The sequence below is a fragment of the Akebia trifoliata genome, chromosome 8 (genome assembly GCF_017979445.1).
Source record: "Akebia trifoliata isolate Shusen 1 chromosome 8, ASM1797944v1, whole genome shotgun sequence".
Taxonomy (NCBI): domain Eukaryota; kingdom Viridiplantae; phylum Streptophyta; class Magnoliopsida; order Ranunculales; family Lardizabalaceae; genus Akebia; species Akebia trifoliata.
Window position 1 is genome coordinate 48,556,646 of NC_141382.1, and position 24,656 is coordinate 48,581,301.

A 24,656-nucleotide genomic window follows, 5' to 3' on the forward strand; every position below is an offset into this window, starting at 1 on the left:
ATATAGTACAACTTGCATTTTGGCATCGAGATCTGAATCAATTAATTGTGACTATAATCATCCTATTGGACTAATTTTTTTTTTATAATAATTGTTTGACAAACACAAAGTATCTGATTAAACAACTCCGAAGAAGACTTATCTCTTGCTTAGATTGGAATCCAATGAGTATAGGACAAAAACAATGGAATCAATTTAAGTAAAGATGATTTAGACATGTACATTGTGAATATTTGAGATAAAGATCCATATTTTCAAATTGATGTCATGCTTACCTTGACCTCAGTCTCTTTTGTGAGACTTTCATACAATGACTTAAATGCCCTCATTGTCTTCAAACATTCTAAGAATCCTAACTAGCATTGATGTTTGAAGGAGTGGAACCTCAAGGTCGGAAATCAGGTTTAATTAGATGCAGATCAAAGAGAGGGTGGGGAATCCACATGCTAAAGAATGAAGTGAAGGGCATTTAGGTTATTTTACTAGTATTCCAAAGTAGACCAATGTCCAAAAGTCACATGTCTAAATCTGGATGACCGTACTCCTAGCCTACTTGGTCTTATATTACAACTCACACTGTGTCTTGCACTAGGGCTGTCAACAGATGCTTATCGATTTGAAAATAATAATATCCGAATTCAAAATCAAAATTTGTATTTGATATTTGAATTCAAATCCGATTATTTTATCGGATATCGAATGATATCCGATTAGAATTCAAATAATTTATATATATAAATATATAAAAATATAATTTTTTCTTGTCAAACTGATTTTTTATTATTAAAAAAAATTTATTATATATTATATTATTTATATAATAAATTAATAAAATAAAAAAATATATATCATACATTATTTCGAATCGGATATTATCAAATTCGAAATATTAATATTTGAATCTATATCTGATAAGGATTCGAATATATAAAACTATCCAAATTTGAATTTGATATCCAAAATTTTTGGATATAATATCTGATTTTTTGAATTCGAATCGGATTCGAATTTTCTACTATCCATTAACACCCTTATCTTGCACTCTTGCTCACTGCAATGTGAACCACGTGGTACATAATAAAGATATGAAGTGGTTTTATAAAATAACATCTGGAAGTACATAATCTACGTTCTCAAATAATTTATTTCGTGCATCGTATCGGTTACGTAACTTTAAATAAAGCTAATACTGACAACCGAAGAATACATCCTCCCTATCATATACACCGTAGGATGAAGTGAATCTCGTCATCAGGAACGTTAGTTTGTGTGAACCTCAATGATAATCTAACAGTTCTTACATATAGAGTACATATTCCTTAGAATGACAGCAACGACTGCTCATTTAGACAGCTTTCCTCTTATAAAAGGCCGAAATCCAAAGCCCGATTGCCAACATGAGCCCGTGCCAATTAGCATGGAGCCAATGAAATGTCTCCACGTGTAATTGAAAGAACTCTGCTGGACCCTGTCGCTGGATATTCGGGTCCATTTGAGAAAAAAAAAAAAAAATAGCTCGCGCGTACAAGAGAGAGGTTGGTCAAGTTTTACTGTCTCTACCTGCGACTTTCTTCTTCTTGGACCCTTTTCCATGTTTCTGATCTGCTGTAGTTTTTGTTATTCTGGTGTTTTTGAGGAATTTTAAGTGAAATTCTCAGAACCCATACTAGGAAATCTGTGTTCCTCTGTGTTATTGGTGATTTCTCACACATGTGTTTGTGAAATTTCAAGAAAAATCAGAGAATCTGAGTTCAGAAATTGTGATTTTCATGATGCATTTGTTTCAAATCTAGATACCCATTTGAGAAAATTCTGATTTTTGATTTGGATAGCTAAAAAAATCCTATTTTTCTGACGAATTTAATCGAAATCGAGACACTTGTTTCAGGAAAAACTGAATTTGTTTTGTTTGTTGAGTAGTTCAGAAATTTCCATTTTTGAGGAATTTCGATTAGAAATCGAGATACCCACTTCGAAAACAGTGAGTTTTGAATTGGGCGGTGGTTATTTTTTGGAATTTTTTTTTCTAATGGAGGAGGAAGAGACTCTTCCACTTGATTGGAAGGCTGAGGAGAAGAAGAGACCCAAAGAGGGGTTTTGGGTTTCAAGCTGTGCACCTCTGGATTGGTTCAGAATGCTTTCTAGGGAAATGCATTGGAGTTTTGTTTGGGGAGTTGTGGTAGTTTATGGTATCAGTCAGGGGATGGGAGGAGGTCTTGGTAGAGTTGGTTCTGACTATTATTGGAAAGATGTTCAGAAGGTTCAGCCTTCTGAATCACAAGTTTATTCTGGAATAACTTTGATTCCTTGGATTGTCAAGCCTCTTTGGGGTCTTCTCACTGATGTTCTTCCCATTGCCGGGTATAGAAGGCGCCCCTATTTCATTTTTGCTGGTAAATGATGTAAACTTTGCTTATATTGGCTATTAGTTTTCTGGTTGATTTATACTTAGATAGATAGATTGCAGAGATGCGAATTCATATTAGAATAGTTTGAATAGTCCTCTTTGATAGTGTAATGGGGCACATGAGTTGTCACTATGTTTATCCAAAAAAAGGGAGTATGGGTTTTTATGTTAAAGTTGTTAAATTGGATCATGGTTGTAGTCATACTATATCAATGAGAGAATGATTGTTAATGTTTTCTACTTTTAGTTCTTTTTTTAAAAGGTATAGGATTTTTCTAGCTATTATGCTTATAAGTGTGCATATCTTTTAGATCTTCCCTTGATCTATTCTGTATTTCTTGTTGATGACTATTGTAAAATAGTGGGCCTTGTTCTGATTTCAGAATCATGATATATGTCTGGTCTGATGGTGACTGAATAGAGTTAATGCTACTCATATGTTTTGGAAAAGGGTGTAAGTGGCTAAGATATCCTAGTGATTTTATAATTGAATATATGTTGGATTTATGCATGAAATGTGAAAAAGGTGAAAATGAAACCATAGCTGATGTTCTTCTGGTTCATGCGGAAAATAGAATTTAGCTTAGTCTTCTTTGACAAATGTTTTTTTTTTGTTTTTTTGTTTCTTTGTTCTTTGTTCTTTGTTGTTTTTGTGTTATTTTTGGGAGACCTCCCCTTTTCCTTATGTGGAATGATATTGCTCTATATATTCATTGAAACAAAAGAGAAACCCTAGATTGTCACATTCATTCCCATTTGAAAGGAGGAAAAGAGATCTGCTACCCAATATATTTCTGGATCTATATTATGATCAAACTAGACAAAAGAACATACAAAAGAAGAACAAAATCCTAAATGACTTTCCATCATTAGCTGGAATAGGCACCCACTTAGTAAGGAAATGTGAGGGAGAAAATATGGTGGTAAGATGAATTAGGCCCATCTTTCCTTGTTAAAAAACCCTGCACATTTCCCTCCATTTTTCGAACTTCAAGTTCTTCCTATCAATAGAGAAATGGATTTTAGATGCTTTACTTTTTGTTTTTGTTTTGATAAGTATAAAGATTTTATAAATAAGAAAAGAAAGAGAACAAAGGAGGCCGAGATGGCCCTCAGGAAGAAAACCAAATACAGAAACAATAACAAACAAAAGCTAAGCAAAAGGAAGACAAAAAGCAAGCTCAAACAAAGAAAACCAATACTAAGAGCTACACGAGCTTTCCCATCTAAACACAAAATCTTCAAAGAAAACCCCAGAAAACTCTCTGTTTAGCTTAGCCCAAAAGAAGAACAACCCTAGGATCTCCATAAACACCATTTGCGCATTATTCTCCTTGCCTTTGAAAACTCTGTTGTTTCTCTCTTCCAAAGACCCCACGCTATGGCCGAAGGAAGAGTAGACCACGTTTGACTTCATAATATAAAATCAAATGACCTTGATCGCTAATAAATGATTCAAAATTATGATATACTTTCTCTTCATAAGTAATGTTTGTTTACGGTAAGCAAAGAAACAAGTCCATAAGAATTGAATGAGAAAATGCGAGACAAAGCGAACTTCCAATAAAGGCCCACCCTTGAGGGTTTCACAATCATTCCCTACCTATGTTTCCATCAAAGATGCTCATATATGCATATGGATATGGATACTAGGAAGGAAAACAGGAATATATCCCTTTCTTTTCCAAAATATTGGACACGTATATCCTATCCAATATCTTGATACCTTAAGCTTCTCCTTTAAGGCTTTCAATTTGCACCTAAACCTAAAACCTGATCTTCTCAAGAAGGAGAAGTTCCACCATTCTTCCACTGGCTCTTTGAAATCTTAATATGGAGCCATAAATTCTTAAAACAAAATGGGATGGGCCGATTTCTTGCAAAATGTGCTTCTAAGCAATAGGTGAATGATCCGAAACTTGATTAGGAACAGTTGACTGCACACTCAAATTCAATTGTTCCTCCCATGAGTTTGGACCCAAATGTGATTAGTCTAGATAATAAGGGGACCCTAATTGTTCTTCCAACCCCATCTTCATGTGAATGACTTTGTAGAACTCCTTGTAAGATGGATTTGGAATAGCCTATGTCCAGGACACTAGGTTAGCTGGATCTTTCTTAATTACAAGTTGGGCAAGCTGGATTTGGGATTAAATGGAGGAGATGGATCAGAGTGTGAATTTCAATGACTTCCTTCTCCATTTTATCTTACATATCTCCAATGGTCTTTTTCAAAAGTTTGAGAGGGTTGAGGCAGGGTGATCCCTTATATAAGCATATATGAAGGATCTGCTATTTCTTATGATAAGCTTAATCCTAAAACTTGTTCTTTTGTTAATAAAATTGATTAACAGACTTGGTTAGGCCGGCTGACCCTTTACCACGGAAGTAGTATTCACATTCGGGGAGAGAGAAAATATACGACAACTGTTTTGACTGTTGATGTTGTAAATTTCAGGATTTCTTGGTGTGGTCTCCATGCTCTTGCTATCACTGCACGGTAAGTTGCATGTCGGGTTCGCCTTGTTGTCTCTAACGATAGGGAGTGCTGGTGTAGCAATAGCAGATGTGACAATTGATGCCTGTGTGGCGCAAAACAGTATAAGTCACCCTTCCCTCGCTCCTGACATGCAAAGCTTGTGTGGATTTAGCTCTTCCATTGGAGCGCTAATAGGATTCTCTATTAGTGGATTTCTTGTTCACCTGCTCGGCCCTAAGGTTGGTTTCTCTTCAGTTCCCTTGGCCACAAAGGGAGTGAATTGGCCTAATAAATTCCTTTTGTCTCCTGATAGGGGGTGTTTGGCCTGCTGAGTATCCCAGCTGCACTGGTCTTTTTGGTTGGAATTGTGTTGAACGAACCTCACGTGCCTAACTTTTCCTATAGACAGGTAATACTTTAGTTCCCTACTTTTTGCATCTCTTTCAATATGATTCTTAGTTCCTTTTCGGCTCATGTACATTCTTGAGCATTATCATGAAATCAGGTACACCAGAAGTTGCTGGATGCATGTAAGGCTATGTTGACGGCATTAAAATGCCCGGACGTGTGGAGGCCGTGTTTGTACATGTACTTGTCACTCGCGTTAAGCTTGAGCATCCATGAAGGAATGTTTTATTGGTACACAGACCCAAATGCGGGTCCAGCTTTCTCCCAGGTACCTTTTCAATCTTTCTATTTGACATTGTATAAATTGTGAAGAAAAAGAAACAGTGAAGAGGACAAAATTGCACAAAACACAAGGATTTATGTGGTTCTGCAGTGTGCCTACGTCCACGGATCAGATCAAGAACAATCACCATTTTCTCTCGAGTTTTACAGCCCTAGAAATCTCTATTTATAAAACCGGGAGTTGCTAAAACACGTTTATTTCCCCCAAAATAGAAAACCCTTAAGAAAATATTGCACAATTACCCTTTTCATAACCCTAAAAAATTTGGGCCAGGGGTGCTGCCCCTCCCCCCGAACTCTAGGTACCGCCAACAGAATACAAGACATTTACACAATATAAGGAGCTATCTTTTCACTCATAATTTGTGCTTGATGTAGGAGACTATTGGATTCATATTCTCCATCGGCTCGGTAGGTTCCCTTCTAGGGGTAGCACTCTACCAAAACCTTTTAAAGGACTACCCGTTCCGCGGCTTACTTTTCTGGAGTCAGTTACTTTTTGGTCTATCTGGGTTGCTTGATTTGGTATTAGTGCTACGGTTAAACTTGAAATTTGGCGTGCCCGATTATTTCTTTGCCGTGATTGATGAAAGTGTCTCTCAAATGATTGGGCGTCTCAAATGGATGCCCCTTCTTGTACTAAGTTCCAAGCTTTGTCCCTCTGGCATAGAAGGAACTTTCTTTGCTTTGTTGATGTCCATCGATAATGTTGGCATACTCACATCATCATGGGGAGGGGGCTTCTTATTGAAAATCTTGAAAGTTACTCGGACACAATTTGATAACCTCTGGCTGGTCATCTTGATCCGTAACATAATGAGAATATTTCCATTGTTTCTGCTGTATTTGGTGCCTAGAAGTGATCCCACCTCGACCATTCTTCCAACTGAAATGTTGAATACAAAAGAGAGTGCAGCAACTATTGAAGCACAGAAGATCGAACTGGTTTCCCTTGTGGATAACATCAGATGAGAACTAAAGTTGAAAGTACTAATGCAACACTCTTCCACGAATTCTTCTGGGTTATACTGCTTCGCTTAGTTGGAGGGATTGAAGTAGCTTTTATCTGTCCTTCCATTCCACACACAAGTGAACAAAGAGTAGACCCACAATGAAGAAATTGTTCAGGTGGGCCCAGTGTATTATTATTGAACGCATCCCATTGATCATTCCTCGAGAGTTCTCTTTCTTGAAAATTCATTGATTTTTATCGCAATACAATTAAGTTCATGCAAGAAGATTCAAAATCAATACCAGATTCAGGATCACGTAAACATTTTTCCTTATTATCTGCACTTAAGATATTATATGTCAACCAAGTTGTATGTTAGATGCAAACTGTGTAGTTTGGTTGAATGTTTTTTTCCTGTATTTTATGATAAACTTCTTATGTCTTAAGTCCTCTGTACAATTATATTTTGTTTGGAGTTGGATCCCCGTCCCATATTGATTCTTTATAGTGAGCTACAGAAATCTCATGTATAGAAGGGGAGCTCGTGTTCTCTCATTTGTTATCTCAAAGTTAATCAAGATGTAATGTCTTGTGCAGAATTAGAATTAGCCTCATATCTGCCATTATGGTGTAGTTTTGTGGAAATATATGATGCAGGCAAATTTTCAAAGATGGTAAAATATGCATATTTTTATATATAAAAAACACATTTTACGTGTATTAAATGGTCAAACTTTTCCTGCAGCATGGTTTAGCTCTCTAAAACTTAACTTACTACATGACCATACCACCCTTGACACTAGAAAATAGTTTAAATATGCCTCCACGTTAGGTGTCGAACTGTTAAAGTTGCGCTACTTCTGTTGTAATTTGTTTACAGTTTGTTATTTTAACTTTCCATTTCATGTTGTAAATTTGAATACTAATGCCATGCTTTCTTCCATTGGATGAAACAATGGATTAGGATTCATGTAAGGGTTCAGTTTCTCTGAACTCTTGACATCGATTCTAACGGATAAATGATTTGTAGTAGCAAATCATTATTGAGATATTTTAAACCAAACTATATTTTTCCTTGAAGAAAACAGAAAACTTTAATAAATCTAGGCTCCGCTTATATAGCGAAAATAGAGTTGATTGCTGAATTATGTATATCAGATCATGTTCCACTCAATTCATTATTGTTTTTTTTTTTTATTATAATTATTTTTTAAATCAAATTACATTTATTCCTTGATGAAATCAGCAAATTTTAGTAAATCTAGGCTTAGGTGGTGACGTTCCGAAAAAGGAGTTGAATGCTGAATTGTCAATATGGGTGAATAATTAGCAAAACATGCACATCTGAGAATAAAGCTTTTCATGTTACAAAAAGGCAATGGTGGTGGTACAAGCACAGATGCTTTTGATATGGGTATGAAAAAACACACCAACACGAAAATAAAGGACATTGTAGACAATCTGTATTATCTTTAGAAAAGTTCTATATGATTGATTCTGTTAAATAATAAATAAAATTAGAAGTAATGTGCATATTGAAAGCTCTAAAAGAGTGAGGATAAGATTAAAAAAAAAAAATCTGGTTTGAGGTAGCAAGAGCAGATATAAACACACTTGAATTAACAGAAGACTTGTTCAGCCAACCCCAGATGTTTTGGATAAGCTTTAACGACGATAAGCATGGAAGAGTCTCCTTTTTAAATGGGTAGTGGGGAGACATGGTCCCCTTGAAGCTCCAATATGTGTTGGACGACACGGGTACTCCATCCAAAATGGGATGGTTAGGTGACTCCAAGAAAAATTCCATATTTAGTTTTAATTTTAAATAAAAATACCGAAATAATTTACAGGAGGCTAGATACACTTCAATCCTTCTCCTCTTTACACCAAGAAATAACATACAAAACAATCCAAACATCAGCAAAGCCACACAAATGGTCTCTCTCTTCCTCCTTTCATAGATAATAATATGGGTAATAAATAACCTTGAACTAAGTAGGTGCTACTCAGGAGATTTCGAAGCTATAACGCTTCTACGTGTTCACCTATGAATCCCAATTAGCAATAATCACTGGCTTTGCCAACTAATTAATATACCCAAACCATATACCAATTGCCCAATTCCTTTAAGTTCTCTTTCTCTCTCAAGTATAACTGCAAATCTCTTTTGCAAATCCCAATTTAGATTCCTTGGTATCATAAACAACCCTTAGATTCTGTTGCTGATAATTCCCAATAATCCCAGTTTCATCTTCATATGTGAGGCTAGCAAGAGCTAAACAAACTTGTGAAGCATCCGACTTAACGAAATAAAACATCCCATTAACATCCACGGTCACCTCGACAGCATCCTCAAAATGTAGCTTCAATGTTGGGATCTCCACATTTTCATAACCACTTAGATTAAAGCAAGTATCCAAGATTGAAAAGCCTGGGGCTGATGGGTACCCTGAAAACTGTTTCAAGAACTCTGTCCTCAAAGAATTGTAAACCGACGGAGCAAGCCTTGTAATTACAGTTCCCGAATCAACTAGAATCCCATCTTTAGCAAATCCAGGAGCTTGTAAAGCCACGTCACCGATACTAATACCAGTAAGGTTTAGAAAATAAAAGGTAGAGACTTGTGGAATTGACATCATGTTAGTGTAGGAAATTGAAGTAGAATTCTTGTAAACAGAAGAATCTCCCCCGAGAATGAGAGAACCCGATGCGTCAGTATCTGTTGAAGGTAAACAGTAGGAGAAAACTCCACCGAATTTAGTTGATGTTTGAGAAACCAATGAGAGATCACTCCTGCCTAGACCCATTAGTCCAGCAGCTCCACCAAAGAGACCTTTATTGCTACGACCACAACCGAAGACAAAGTCTTCCACAACAGTGTTACCAAGATTGAGGTGTTCATGGGCTAGCTCGCCTCGAGTGTACGACCCATCACCGTAGGTAACAACGTAGTTGCACGTCGGTTGATTTGTCCCGCATACTCCCGAATTCCCTGTAGCGAATTGCAGAGACTGACAAGTGGTTGAGTTGCACAAAACTGATTGGTATGAACGAGAGGTGCGAGGGTTGAAGAGTGGGTTTTGTTGGTTGTAACAGGAGTTGCAAGGCTCACATTGTACCCATGTAAGATCGCTTCCGGTATCTACAATTACTGTCATTTCACTACCACCTAATTCCATTGTAACAATGTAATTTAGAGTTTGAAGGTTTACGCCTGAAGTCAGTGGGATTTGAGTGCCCGGTGTGTCTTCGATATTGGAAACTGTTTTTCTTATTCGTGATTGCAGATATTGCACCCTACGATCGTCGGAAATCAAGCGGTTCTGAAGCTTTTCATCCCAATTCTTGATAGGACCAGAGCAGTAATCCCTGGTTTTCATTTCCAATATTGTTGCACCCTTATCTCTTCCTATAAACCCAAAAACAGAAAGTAAGAATCTGGTTCAGATATCAAAGCATTGTGACTATCTCTCCTGACATGAATTTCAATAATAACTGGAAAAAAAATACTGAATTTCATAGAATATATCACATAAACCACATGTTACACCACTTAAAACACAATTTATAGTTCATATAAGGCCAAGGTGAGTTATAAGCATTACTATATCATCCTTCTCCGGATAAGGTAGCAGTGTCGTCCCACGGTCCAGAGTCCAGAGTCCAGACCATTAGATGGTCATTGAGATTCTGTGGTGTGAATCCCGAGGATAATCTATAGGTCTGGTTGTACATTGGGACAACATTGTTATAGTATCACCAAGGGAAGATGCTAAAAAACATATATGGATTATAAAGGAAAAAAGGGAAACCCAGAAAAGATTTAAGACCCAAAAAGCTGAACACCCAATAATAGATTATAGAACCCAAAGTGCCGAGTTTTAATTTAAAGCAAATAAAAGCTATATGGCCTTCTATAACAAAACATTGTTTATTTATTTCTCTGTTGAAACTCACTTGATTTCCGAGGGAGACATCTTGGGACATGTTTGAGCTCTCTCCACTGAAAATTCTTCAGAGTGAGCACTTGTTTGTGTTCAGAACATTGAACTTCATTACTAGTATTGAGAAGGAGGAGAAGAACTAGAACAAGAGAGAATAGAAGACAAGTTACTTCTGCCATTACTAAGTGTTGTTAATGAAAAATGGATTACAAGAAATGGGTTTCATAGAGAAGAGAGAGAGAGAGTGAGAGAAAGAGAGAAAGATTCTTGAGGTGTTGGAGTTTGGCTTGATAACAAAAGGAGAAGAGCTGGACGTAGGACCCATTTGTTGCATGAGAATTATTGTGGTTTCACGTGCAAGAACTCAACAAAATTACCTGTCTTTTAATTTATTTATTTAATTTTTTTAAAGGTTGGTTTAGATGAATTGTTTCAGTGTGGGCCTCCAAAGATAAGGCAAACCAACAAAGTGGGCCCATCATGGAATCCACAGTCATATACTTTGCTGATTATAATGGCAATGTCAAGACCCACTTGCCAAGTTGTTCACATTTTACCTTTTTTTTATCTCCTAATGACAAGAACAAAATTATTTTTTATTCATAAATTACCTTTGAAAGTATACTTTACATCAATGTTTTAAGAAAAGATGATTAGACCAAAATTTGTCGAATCGATTCAATTTGGTCAGACTAAGTATTTCAAGATTTTGTATTTTGAAATGGTTCACAAAAACCAAGCAGTTCGGTTCAACTGCGATTCTTTCAAAGAACTGGATGAACCGGGATAATTTTATTACGAAATTAAACTTCACTCAATTGGGTTGGTCTAGTTTTTAAAATACTGGTTACAATTAGCAGATTATATTGATATTTTCTTAACAATTATGAATTTCATTAGCCAATATTGCATTCGGAACAAAAACCCTTTTAAGGGTATTTTAGGAAATAAAATACGGAATTACGTGATTTTTGTACTTGGTGTGTATGTATGGAATTTAAAAAAGATGAATGGTCAAGATCTATGTTACCCAATTTAATTGTTACTAAACCACGAACCCAAGAATTTTGGTTGGGTTCGACGAACCAAATAAATTTTTAATTGATCCGGTGGATCAAACCGATTTATTATACTTTATTCATTGTTCATATTTAAAATTTGAATTATTTTATTATTTTATTTTTATTCAACTTAGAATTTTTTAACATTATAATTATAATTGTACCTATAACTTGTATACTTGAATTATATAAATCCACAAAGTGAACCAAGAAACCAATTATCTCTACTAACCCTTACAAATCAGGTTCATTCTAGAGTGATGAACTACAAACTCTGAACCCGAATTCGAACTGAGTGAACCCACAAACCAGGTAACATATATTCTGAAATTTGCATCATTCACATATCAATGGAAATTCCAAATAGATCATATATCAATTCTCTTTCTCTGAAAATATAAGAGAAAGGAGTTTCTGCACCTTAAAAAGACCAACATTGACATTAATATGATTATCTAAAACTTATTTAGAGAAATAGAGAGAGATAAAAAATAAAAAAAAACTAAGGTCACACACATCATGGCCAATTTGTTGAAGGAGCGATATGGAAACCTTGATATACACTCGAGTACGAGCCATTTGAGCCCACATATCCCGAGGCCATTGACCATAATAGTTATACAGGTTCGAAACACATTCTTGTAGCTTAAGATCGATCTGTTCTACAATATTAATGGTTTCTTTCATATAACGAGCGTACCAACTTAGTGGTGCCATTTGAAATTCATAGGGTGCATTGTGAAATGTACTTGAGGAACATTTTACGACGGAATCCTTAAATCACCATTTGAATGTCTTGCCACTAGATCAATGTAGTTTAATAAAAGTTGAGTCTCATTTACTCCACAATTCATCCCGACTCTCACTAGCTCTTAAACACTCCTTAGTGGGCTATCGAGATCTCTCATGAGACACCTGATACATTCATCGACCTTTGGTTTACTACATTCTGATTGAATCAATGCGTCTTCTTCCCTAACCAACACAATGTATCGAGAAAATAAGATAGTGAATCTAGGGGAAGAAGAATAAGAATAGTGAAGAAGGCCGTTAGAAGCAGCAATGCTTGTAGCCTTCTTTGCTTGTAAATGAAAGATGTCAATTGTAGAGTCCTCTTGTAATTTATATTAAACAAAATAACATACTATACTTACCATGGTTGTTTAGGATTTAAAAGGCAAAAAATCTTGGACATTTAGGGAAATTTAGTTATACTCCTTCAGTGAATATGTTGGGACACCCCCAAGTTTTCAAGATGTGCACTCCTTGACTGTGGTCTTGTGGGAGAGACTAATAGAAAATGATGGAATGCCCTTGACTTTAATCCACTTGCCAAAAACCCTTAAAAGAGAGAAGAAAATAAAATTTTGGTGAAAAATCTGTATAATAGTTTTTTCAGAAAAATTCTACCCACTAGATTAAAATGTTTACACTAATGATCAAACAGGTTGGAGATAATAGATATTATTATTGGAGGGCAAATGGGTGTTTGGCACAAGGTTGAAGATGAGGCTTTTCGGTCATTTTTTTGCCAGTATCACATAGAAGACTAGAGTCATACTAGAGTGATGTCAAGCTGGAACCTCATATCGCACTTTTTGACGTGAAAGTGGATAGGAACCACAGATGCTTTTTCACTCGTATCTTGATGAAAAGCATCTATGATTCCCATACACTTTCACGTCAAGAAGTGCAATATGAGGTTTCAGTCTGAGGTCACTTTAGCATCATTCAGAAGATTATACCCAAAGGATCTTGGGGAGGGTAGGGCAAGGGGGGAGGGGGTTTCCATTGACTAAAAAAATAACACAAGATCTTGACTGTTTAAGCACAAAATCCAATGGTTGACAATTATCCTTGAGATAAGCATCAACTGAATATGATCCCTGTAAAATCTCAACCGTTGGATGTAATTTTTAAATGGCTGGGATCTTGTGTTATTGTTTGAGTCATATTTCTTGAATTAACGAAACCGACCCATGTCTAAATTACCAATTTTTTTTTATAGAAATTTATTAACCATTATTAGAGAGATAACTTAAGGTGGATTAGTGGGTTATCTAACATCCATTTTAAGTTATTATCTAGGAATGTGATGGGAGATCATGATTCTGAAATGGTGGGCCTTTCCATTAGGAACCTCAATCAGGTTTAAATGAACGGTTGATGATCCATGTTTGTGTTGGGGATGATACACCTTAGGTTGGTGTTATAATTTCTTAAATTTAATTGTTTAGCCTAAAACATACTGGCACAACAGATATGGTAAGTGTTATTTGGTTTAATTAATAAAAAATCTAAAATATATAAAAATAATGTGTCACCTCTACTCAATGATGTGTCATTGCTGACTATTTACGTGGCGTGGCGTTTAAAATTCTTATTAGGTTGCCAAGAAAAAAGAAAAAAGAAAAAAGAAAAAAGAAAAAAAGCATTTTCTTGGGATTGAATCGCTAGAATCACTTCGATTAGATATTCTGAGCCATTCGATCAGCCATTGATTTGTTCCTTATTACTAGCATTTCATAAACTAGGGAGTGTTTTGATTCCATTCAAACGAATGAGTGCATCACATGCATTATTTAAAAACTTGTCCAATATCCCAAACAACCCTTTCGATATGAAAATATGGGACGAGCTTATAAAACTCAACCAAATTAATTGGATTTTGTATTTTTTATATATAAAATAATGATAAATTGACTAAAAAAAGATATTCAAATACACTCAACCGACTCGAAATGTTTATAGAAGCATAGATTTTTTCTTGCGTATCTTGAGAAAAAATATATGATTTTGTGCACATGTCACATTAGTTGTGTATATATATATTTTGCGTTAGCTTCATACTTTGGTCCTCCCTCCATTGTATGTTTTTTTTTTATATCATGACTCAATAATTAATTTTTAATGTGATTGTTTCCCATTTATATAACAATAAAATTTTATGGTGCATTTATCTTATAATAATAAAATTATAAGGTATGTACATATAGTGTTCCCGACCTATATAGGGGGGCGTTCAATGGCCAACTTTTTGGCAAAACATTTTTCAAAACATGAGTTAGAGGTTTTTGAATAGGCTGAATTTTGGTGAGGATGATATCTACGGTGAGGAGATCATCCTCACAAAAAATCAGCTCATTCCAAAATTTCTAAGCCCATCAAAAACAGTTTACAAAAAATGGACGATCCACGATTTTTCAGCTTGTAAACATGGGTTAGAAGTTTTGGAATGGGCTGATTTTTGGTGAGGATGATCTCCTCACCGTAGAGATCATCCTCACAAAAAATCAGCCCATTCCAAAACCTCTAACCTATGTTTTGAAAATGTTTTGCTAAAAAGTTTGCCTTTGAACGCTACCCATATATATATATATATATATATATATATATATATATATATGGATAGAAAGAGAGAGGATTGTTAACGTCCGAGACCTCATAAGAATATTAACATTCTCCATCACATTTTTTTTCAATGATACCACTACCTATTTTGTTTTTAGTAAAAAAGACAATAGTATACAAGTCTTTTCACATAATAAATGTTTGTCTTTTACGTAATAAATGTTAAGGACATTTAGTCTTTAGATTTAAATATATTGTTTGTAATAAATGCTTTGATAATCAATGCAATACAAATATTTATTATGTAAAAGACCAATGTATCCTTGTCTTTTTCATTAAAAGACAAAGTGACAAGGGGTGTTATTGGGAAGTGAATGTTGTGGACAATACTAACATCCCCATGATCATGTGGTCTTGGACGTCAGTATTGTCCACAATATTTACTTTCCAATAATAATCTTTCTGATTTTATTTTTTAATGAAAAAGACAAGGGTATGCCAATTTTTTACATAATAAATATTAAAAATATTTTAATATTTTGATTTAAATACTTTTTTGATAATAAATATTTTGATAATCAATGTCAACATAATAAACGCATTTTAAAAAAATGTATTTATTATGTAAAAAACTAGTATATCCTTATCCTTTTCAGTAAAAGACGAAATGATAAGAGATATTATCGAAAATAAATGTGATACAGAATGCTAACGTCTCCATAAACTCAACTCGATATGGATGGGTGTTAGGTATGTGTGAATCCAACCCAAACCCAGTCTGAGGTAGGTTTCTCCCAAGCTAAGGTTGGTTTAATCCAAGTTGGAGTGTTGGTCCCCCTAATTATGATAAACAATCATCACTTAGTATGGTAGGAAAATGCTAATAAGCATTACCTTAATTACGTGCAACCCCTTGAAGGCATTACTTTATGGCATAAAGGATATGAGCATCCTACATAATCCAAACTTGGAATAAGGGCTCATTCATTGATTTGATTATGATTGAAAGATAACTTTTTTTAATCAATAAGTATTTTTGAAAAAAAGTTATATCATCCATAATAGTATAATCTAACAATTCTTATTCCCAACATCCAAATCAAAATAATATAAAAATTTACTAAGAATTCTTAATATAAAGATATGACTATGTGGTCATCGTAACAAAAGGAGTACACCAATTTTTATTGTTCTTAATGGAAGCGGATCCTCTGTAACACATCTATCATGAGCACCTTGTAGCACTCTTTCCACTAATGAGAGAGAGCTATAGTATGAAAAACTAACATTACAACCATTTTGTGATCATGGTTTAGATCTATTTTTTTTTATATATAAATAATATAAAAAAAGAAGTTTTTTTATAGGTCAAATTCACGTCTTTCTCAAGTTTTTAAGGGTAGGATTTTACTGTATTGGTGATGTGTCGCTCTTTCAACCTTCCAAATGTCGCTACAGAGGTGCTACATGATAGTTGTGCTATAGAGGATCCGTATCCATTCTTAATTGTGCAAACGTTATTATCAAGGATGACTTTATATATCTCATGTTAGAAAGTCACCTCATGCTCATAAATTATTGTTTTAAAATGTAATGTATTTGAGAGTTGAGAGTCGTTTTGAATCAAAGTTTCCTCATGACACTTTAGGACTTATTAAAAAAAAGTGTAAAAGCTTGTGAAGCATATGTATCATCCATTGATACTTAATCATGTAAGTGGTGGCAATTTCAAACAAATTTAAAAATTCAATTTTAGTTTCTACTTTTTTATGTGAGAACACACTTAGTTATTAAATAATAACAATGTTTCTAAGAGAAAAATATAATAAAATAAAGAGTTGTGATAATATTATGCCCCTCTCTAAGATACGCTCCCCATCACAGCATCGTAGATCATTTGTCTTGGGATGCATGAGATAAAGATTTATGATTATATGTATCCCGAGGTAAATGATCCATGGTTCTATGATTGGGGGAGACGTAGGTTAGAGAGGGGCATCATAAAATCATTACATTAAAATAAAACACATTTCTTTCCTTACATGAAATGAGTCAATTTTGTGATAATTTTATTTTTTTTGTTTTAATTTATATTATTATTATATTATTCTTTTTAAAAGGGATGCTCATAAGGCTTACACTCCATTTCTTAAGGCTTACTCTTGCATTTCAGATAACTAAAATACTTTGGTCCACCCTTCATGTTTATAATCATTGGCACCATTATCAATCCTTATCTTCTTTCTTTCAACGCATAAGACAAAAGTTTGTAGTGTTAGTTGAAAGTATTTATCAAAGACCATTCGAAATTGAAATTAATTAAAATTCTAATTAAAATCAAAACTCCAATTATAAGAAAAAGGAATAGATCCACTTGAAAGATGATTTGCATCGATATAGCTCTAATGTTTGCTTTTATAACATTAGAAAAAATAATTAGAGATCTATACACATAGGGAGTTTTTTCTTGTTTTGGTTTTGTTACATTTTTAAAATTAAAATTAAAATTGATCCTTCTTATATAGATAAATGTCTTAAAAGAGATGTCTGTTTTGTTGTGGGTTTGGAAGAATCTGTTGGGCATATCCTTCAAGTTATGAGTTCTTGAGGTGATCGATGTTCACGAAAACATCGAGAAGTCTATCAACCTTTCCATAAACATGGTCATTTATACCTCCTGTAGATTGTTAGATTCTGAATCCACATTTGATCTTAGATTGCAAAAAATAGATTATGGAAATTGATTTTCAGAATTTTTAATCTCATTGAACTACATTATTTCCGAATCTGATTTTAGAATCTATAAACGTTAATCTTCTTTTGCAGCCCCCTATTTCTATAGTTGTGATCCGAAGTATTATACATCTAAACACAATGACAATCCTTTACAATTGTGGGTGTATAATTACATTTGATGACGTAGTCGAACAAAAGACTTCCACATGACCACTAATGTATGAGAAGGCTAAGTCAAGACGAACATGCGTTGAATTATTAAATTAGAAACTCTAATGATTGGGTTAAGCCGAGACCTCCATATATCAATCCGCCCAAATCTTAAAAAGGACTCAGTCAAAGTGACATGTGACAAAGTAAAAGAACTTAGTACAATCGGGTGATTTTTACGTTAAGCAGGAGTTACGAAAAATAGTAACGTAGAGAAATGGAGAGAAAAAAAGAGAAAATAAATGAGTATCTCTCCATTTCTCTTATTTGGATTGTTAAGTGGGGGAGAGAAGAGAAAAAAATGTAAGTTTTCTTTCTCTCCAATAGTGGAGAGAAACCCTTTTAAAATATTTTATAATATCAAGTCTGCCCTTAGATCTCTTTTAAGATATTTTAAAATTTCAAAGTTGTCCCAAGTTCTCTCCTGTCAATTCAAACATGGTATAGAGAAATTGAATTTATCTTCTCTTCTCTTAATGAGCTTCTCTTCTTTCTACTTCTCTCAATTTAGACACAATCTAAAGAGGATCCTAATAGAAAATTTCATGAGATCTTCAAGATTCCAATTTTAGTGCTATTCTTAAATCCAATTAGTAGGTGATCATTAATCGAAAGAATTCTAATATGTTAATAAGATAACAATAGAAATATCCTAATCCAAGTAAAAAAATTAGAATATTTGCATAATTTTTGTCAAATAGTTATCAATATGAGAAAGATTCTTTGAGTAATTATAAACAAGGAAAAAACTTTGAACCGCCCATCCCGTTTCAAAATTTCGGTAGAACTCTCTCTTAAAGGAGGTATCCAAAATATCGATAAAAGTAGGGGTGTGAAAAAATAGAAAAAACCATGTGTCATGTGACAATGAGGGTTCCTCCAAAGTTTTGAAGTGGCCTGGCCGCTTCAAAGTCGAACTCTAGTTACTAATACGAGAAGTATTCTTTGAATCTATAAATTAGGAGATCAACACGAGAATGAACTTTTGACTCGTTCTCTAACTCAGCTCCCACCTCACTCACACTTTTTACTAAAATCACAGAGAACTCTTTATAAAAATACAAGTCTTGGGGGTGATTATAGAAAAAATGTCTTTTTTTTTTTAAATCTGAAAAGAATATAATATTAGGTTCTAGGATCAAATTGTGGGCCAGAATCAGTTTTGGAATCCAATCCAAATGCCTCATAGAAAAATAAAACCAAATGGAACAAGTGGATTTCATTTAGTAGTTGGTTGGATCAATTGTATGAGTGCACCACAATGCTTCCTAGACCTTAGTACCAGAGCAAACTTTCTCCACATGACGACAAAAACATTTTCCAGCTTTATCCACAAAGGCAATAGCATCCACTCTCTTATGTCATACGTGGCTTCCGACAGATGCCAAATTTGACCATTTATCACTTGATATTTCAACACGTGTCACTAAGCCAATCGCAGCCGTCGTACAAAAGAAGCACTTGTAAGGAATAATGGGTCCCACATTTATCCGCTACCTCGAACGTGTGCCGGCGCACGTGTCATGAGAACTTCCTCTCACTACATTTTGCTTGAAGTGGCGATATGACGAAATAACCCATTCTTAAAACTATAAAGTATGATCACGAGAGGGCCTTTTGGTAATTATAGTATTAATAACTAAGTTGAAGTTTTCGCTGTTCGTACGTGTATTTTGTGCGTACGTGCCGTTAAATTTCTCCTCCTTCTCCTTCTTGTTATTTGTTAGGCTTCGTTTAACATTTCTTAGCTGTCGTTCTGTTTTTTTGGTTGGAAGGTAGGGTTTCGGGATTTTTTATAATCGATCAAACAAGGAAAAAAAAAATCTAGGGTTTCATTAGAGTTTGAGTTTCGAAGGATTCAAAGTAAGAGTTTTGTTCTTCTGTTTCTACGATCGAGGAGCTTCAGCAAATCTATAAGGGAAATTGAAAGTGGATTCCAGGCTTCTAGAGTTTCTCTGTTTCTCTAGGTTTCATTCGTTTTTATTTGGTTGGAAGTTTGAATCTTGATGGTTCAGTTAATGAATTCTGGCAATTTTCGATCAAAATCTGACACCCAGTGTCCAAAGAAGTCACTGGTGAAGGTAGAGATCGAGGACTCTTTGGATGAAGAACACGGTCCGATCAACAAACGATCTAAGCTCTCCTCGCCTTTTGAGCAGGTTTGATTTTTTGTTTATCTCTGTTTGATTTGATTTTCGTTTGTCACTCTGATCTTCTCATTTTTGTGTTATTTTTGAAGATCAAGTTTTTATTTTATAGAATCTTTGGTGTTTCATGTTTTTTTCTCTGTTTTTAGGTTTTTTAGGGTTTGTAGATACTCTGTAAGGTGCTTACTTCTGCTTTGTTTTGGCTCTATAGTTGTAGAAGTTATATTTTAGAATTTCAAAATTTTGGAAAGATTGAAAATCTATTTTTTCAAATGGGTTTTAATGAAAATTGATTTTTCTTTGGGGATTTGGTGGTAACACAGCAATGGATCAAGGGAGGTAGCACCTTTTTGATCCCACCTCCACAATACAATCCACTTGACGAGCCTAGCCCGTTGGGTTTACGCCTGAAGAAGAGCCCTTCTCTTCTGGATTTAATTCAAATGAGGCTCTCTCAAGGGAATACTTTTACATTAGGAGCTACACATTGTGAAAATCATGACTTGGGGAAGAAGACGACTGATCTCAAGGGTTCTATTGGCACGAGCGTGGTCGACAAGCTTAAAGCTTCCAACTTTCCTGCTTCACTTCTCAGGATTGGTTCTTGGGAGGTCTGTATGGATTTATTTTGATTTATTATTAGCCTAGATATCTGCAAATTTTAATTATGTGTATAACACACAATTAACCGAATCTTTTATTGGTAACAGTATGTATCAAGATATGAAGGTGATTTAGTGGCAAAATGCTATTTTGCGAAGCATAAGCTTGTGTGGGAAGTTCTTGATGGTGGCCTTAAGAGTAAGATGGAAATTCAGTGGTCGGATATTACAGCACTGAAGGCGAATTGCCCTGATAACGGACTTGGGACCTTAGATATAGTGGTATTTTATTGCCTTCCTATTTGAAATGTGTCTGCACTTGTTAATTTTTTTATTCTTCTGGTGATTGTATTTCTTTTGTGAAGCTGGCTAGGCAACCCCTTTTCTTCCGCGAGACCAACCCGCAACCTAGGAAGCATACCCTATGGCAGGCAACTTCAGATTTTACGGGTGGGCAGGCAAGCATGCACAGGTGAACATAGAATAAAGTTTTCTAATTATTTTATTGATAACTGTCATTTAAGGGACGAGTGTTGGAGTATGTTCTTGTTGGTTTAGTGGATCAATTATACTTTTTGGATGCTGTCAAGCTTTTGACACACCTTGTTCATTGCCAGTACTCTCTATATCTATGATTTAAACTTATGTTACCTGATTTGTGGGTTCACTCAATTCGAATTTGGGTTCGTGGTTTGCCACTCAAGAATGAATCTGGTTTGTAGGGGTAGACAGAGATGAGGGCATTTGAAGGTTGAAGTGATGAGTAGGATGAACAAAAGATTGAATGTGGCAGACTTTGGGAAGAAAAAATCAAGTTTTTTTCATTTATATGTTGAAGATGAGGGTATTTGGTCATTTTTCTTTGGTCTATTAATAAAGACCAAGGTCAAAGGGGCATGCTGTTAGTTTTAAATTTTTAGGGGATATCTCAAATATTATCAATATGTGGATGGGGATGTAAAAAAATTAAAGTAAAAGGGAGTTCGTTTGGTTCCTGCAATTCATGAACTCAGAGCAAACCATACCGTGAACTGGTTTGGTTCGAACCGGTTTGTGGTTTGGTACTCTGCTAACGAATTGGGTAACCCTGATTTAAACTATATTAAGCTCATTTGAGTTACCCTATTGAAGGTGTGGACTTTTTTATTGCCAATAGACGGTGCAAATAAGGGTATTAGTTCCCAGGATATGTGACAAAAGTTCACGTTTTTTGTGGTTATAGGCAGCATTTTCTGCAGTGCCCACAAGGATTGCTAAGCAAGCATTTCGAAAAGCTTTTCCAGTGTGATCCTCGTCTGAACTGGTTGAGTCAACAACCAGAAATAGTGTTAGAATCTCCTTACTTCGAATCCAGTGGTTCTGTTTTGAAGGACCCAGATGAAAGCAAATGCCATGGGTTTGATCACGTGAAAAATGAAGATGTACCCACTTTCCCTTGTTTCCGGGATGCTCGATCACCTTCTGCCGCTCAGTCATCCTCCCCAAAGAGTGAATTGCGGGATCTAGTTGGTAGAGCACCTGATCTTTCGTCTCGAGAAACTCCTTCCCCAAGCTCAGGTGTGTTCAGTTTGTCGTGTAATTTATGGCTGAGAATCTTGTAGCAATTCTTTCCATAGACTTAGATAAAAATGTTGATGGATGCATGCCTAATACCTTTTTCTTTGCTGTAAAGAAAATTATTGATTGATCTAAAAAATGTGGATATTGAGATGATAAAAGTAATTTTGATTTTCCAAAAATGTATTATTGCACTTTATTTCTAGTTATTTTGGAGAGATTATATTGACACACCAGCTTTCACTAATGCCACCCCAAGATGTGTGCTAATTCTTGGTGATTTAAATATGAATTGGAGTGGCATTAGATAAAGTTGGTGTGACAATAGAATATCTCTTATTTTATTGATTTTAGTTTGAAACTCTTCGTATACTCTCATACCTAGCACCATATGCTTAATCATCTAAGGGGAGTGTGATTAGAAGGGAGTATAAAATGAGTAGGCATACATTACTCAACCAAGGTATTGCTGGTTTTTTCCATTTTCATACAAAGAAGGTAAAAAATACAGAAACAAAATTCAATAATTACATTTTTCATCACGTTGTAATGTTGAGGTCTCATAGATATTCTTCCATTTTGCAAATGAAAGTGTACCTGTAAGTATTGAAGTATCTAATATTTATAGTTCATTGAGAATAAGGCCTCCACAGCAATTTTACTACGTTCTCTAATTTTGCTTCTCCTCTTCTAGCGATGGATTCCCATGCAATTGAAGAATATGGAAGCATTAAAGCTGAAGGACTAAAGGGGCCGAGCAATTGGGATCAGTTCAAAGTACCTGGAATTCACACGTCCATGTCTATGAGTGACCTTGTGAGCCGCATCGGACATTGCATATCCGAGCAGATGACCTCTTCGAACCTGCTTTTCTCCGAAGGACTGCAGAACCATGAGATGTTGGATGATCTTGCACAATACCTATTCAGTGATTCTAATCATACATACACATCTGATGACCCATCCCTCATGTCGAGGGTCAATTCTCTTTGCTGTCTGTTACAGAAGGATGCCACCACTGTTCAAAACTTGCAGCTTAACAGTGAAGGCGGCAACCCCGACAGACCTGTTGATGGCAAGCATATTCACCCTAAGTCTACCCTTGATTCAACAGGTGCGAATAGGGCCAGTGCTGATGTTCCACCACCCGAATGTGAGTTTAATAATGATGTCCCTGAATGCAAGAAGCCTCCTGCTATGCCAAGGATAGACTCGCTTGGTGACCTGCTACTTCATTTCCCCCGTATTGCATCCCTCCCTAAGTTCTTGTTCAACTTCCCTGAAGATGGTGAAAATCAAGCTCGATAATTCAACCCAGACCCTGATCTTGCCTTGATGTAAAAAATGCGTGTTTTTTTTTTCTCTTCTTTTTGTATGAAACAATGAATAGTTGAATGTTGGGATTCAGAAATTTGTTTTGATGATGAATCCTCACCGACATTGTGGGGATGTCGAAGCTCGAATAATGATACCTTATTCTCTGCAATGCAATTTCAAGTTGTAAAATAGTGACCCCTTTTGAAGCAGTGTGAATCAACAATTGTGAATTGGCTCTCTTCCAAAAGATTAGTTTGGGGTTTGTTAATGTTGAGGAAAATATATTGAATGTAATTAATGGTGGGCCCAAAATACTTTAAATGTCACTATTATTCTAGGTTAAGTCAACACTCATGATGTAGATATGCATTCTATTATACATTCATTTGATGGTCTAGATAACGTCTATGGATCCGATGATTATGATTATAATTTCTATTACATTTCTTCTTTGATTTTGTGGGGGCTGTGATTGATGTATTGTAACAAATCTCAAATATCTGTGAAGGTGTAATTGAACATCATTAATTTTCCTCTCTACATTTTTAATGGTTGTTTATTGTATTGTGGTTTCATAACTTATTTGTCTCTTATCATTTTCTTAAATGAACTTATTTTATCAATGCATCTATCAATTTCATAACTTGTGAAATGAAGAAGCGTCATGCTAATAGTTTGAGCTTAGTAGACAAAGAAATAAAATTAAAAAATGCAACTCCAATAGACAATAAATTAAGAGAAAGTCGATTGACACGATTTCAAGCATGTTCAAGAAAGATCGTTAAGCAATAATGAGAGTCCCTCGGTTATGTGTTTGATACCTAGTATGAATAATATTTCCTCGGGACCTTCCACAAGGGCACTCCCTCACTTACCTGGTATGTGTGATGTGTGGGGCGTTGCACGTTCTCTAAGGAGGAATCCATATGCCTTGGTTCGGCCTAACTCATTACCAAGAAAAAAAGATAGTTAAGCAATATGAACACCAAAACACTTCCAATAAGAGAAGTGGCTCTAGATAGAATTGGATGGAGGGACAAAATCCATTTAAGCAATCTTAAATTTTTGGATCAAGGTTTCAATGATGTTTTAGAACAAACATAATAAACACCAAAACCCCAGTTTAATATCTTTAATCCATAATATTTGTCTCTATTTTTTTTTTTTTTTTTTTTAAATTCAGCAGATTTGATCCAATTCAGT

At 35.1% G+C, this 24,656-nt stretch overlaps 3 protein-coding genes across 3 annotated transcripts; 2 read left to right on the forward strand and 1 right to left on the reverse strand.

Moving 5' to 3' along the window:
* Positions 1-1,505: 1,505 nt before the first annotated feature.
* Positions 1,506-7,033, forward strand: LOC147397407 (putative folate-biopterin transporter 2). Its single transcript, XM_086449066.1, has 5 exons — positions 1,506-2,393; positions 4,866-5,125; positions 5,200-5,295; positions 5,392-5,562; positions 5,955-7,033. Exons 1-5 carry the CDS (start codon positions 2,030-2,032, stop codon positions 6,546-6,548), a joined length of 1,485 nt encoding a protein of 494 aa, XP_086305192.1. The 5' UTR covers positions 1,506-2,029; the 3' UTR covers positions 6,549-7,033.
* A 1,294-nt stretch (positions 7,034-8,327) lies between these two features.
* On the reverse strand, positions 8,328-10,724 carry LOC147397408 (Eukaryotic aspartyl protease family protein). Its single transcript, XM_086449068.1, has 2 exons — positions 10,486-10,724; positions 8,328-9,937 (listed from the first exon to the last, which is right to left on the reverse strand). Exons 1-2 carry the CDS (start codon positions 10,649-10,651, stop codon positions 8,673-8,675), a joined length of 1,431 nt encoding a protein of 476 aa, XP_086305194.1. The 5' UTR covers positions 10,652-10,724; the 3' UTR covers positions 8,328-8,672.
* Positions 10,725-19,511: 8,787 nt separating this feature from the next.
* Positions 19,512-23,662, forward strand: LOC147397409 (uncharacterized). Its single transcript, XM_086449069.1, has 6 exons — positions 19,512-19,989; positions 20,301-20,588; positions 20,688-20,861; positions 20,945-21,051; positions 21,802-22,136; positions 22,831-23,662. The coding sequence occupies exons 1-6, from the start codon at positions 19,837-19,839 to the stop codon at positions 23,442-23,444; spliced, it is 1,671 nt and encodes a 556-aa protein (XP_086305195.1). The 5' UTR covers positions 19,512-19,836; the 3' UTR covers positions 23,445-23,662.
* Positions 23,663-24,656: the final 994 nt, after the last annotated feature.

Coding starts and splice junctions, on each gene's coding strand:
- LOC147397408 (XM_086449068.1), bottom strand. CDS start 10,651: ATGGCAGAAGTAACTTGTCTTCTATTCTCTCTTGTTCTAGTTCTTCTC. Junction 9,938..10,485: donor ATGTCTCCCTCGGAAATCAA/GTGAGTTTCAAC, acceptor TTGGGTTTATAG/GAAGAGATAAGGGTGCAACA.
- LOC147397409 (XM_086449069.1), top strand. CDS start 19,837: ATGGTTCAGTTAATGAATTCTGGCAATTTTCGATCAAAATCTGACACC. Junction 19,990..20,300: donor TCTCCTCGCCTTTTGAGCAG/GTTTGATTTTTT, acceptor GTGGTAACACAG/CAATGGATCAAGGGAGGTAG. Junction 22,137..22,830: donor AACTCCTTCCCCAAGCTCAG/GTGTGTTCAGTT, acceptor CTCCTCTTCTAG/CGATGGATTCCCATGCAATT.
- LOC147397407 (XM_086449066.1), top strand. CDS start 2,030: ATGGAGGAGGAAGAGACTCTTCCACTTGATTGGAAGGCTGAGGAGAAG. Junction 5,296..5,391: donor CTAACTTTTCCTATAGACAG/GTAATACTTTAG, acceptor TCATGAAATCAG/GTACACCAGAAGTTGCTGGA. Junction 5,563..5,954: donor CGGGTCCAGCTTTCTCCCAG/GTACCTTTTCAA, acceptor TGCTTGATGTAG/GAGACTATTGGATTCATATT.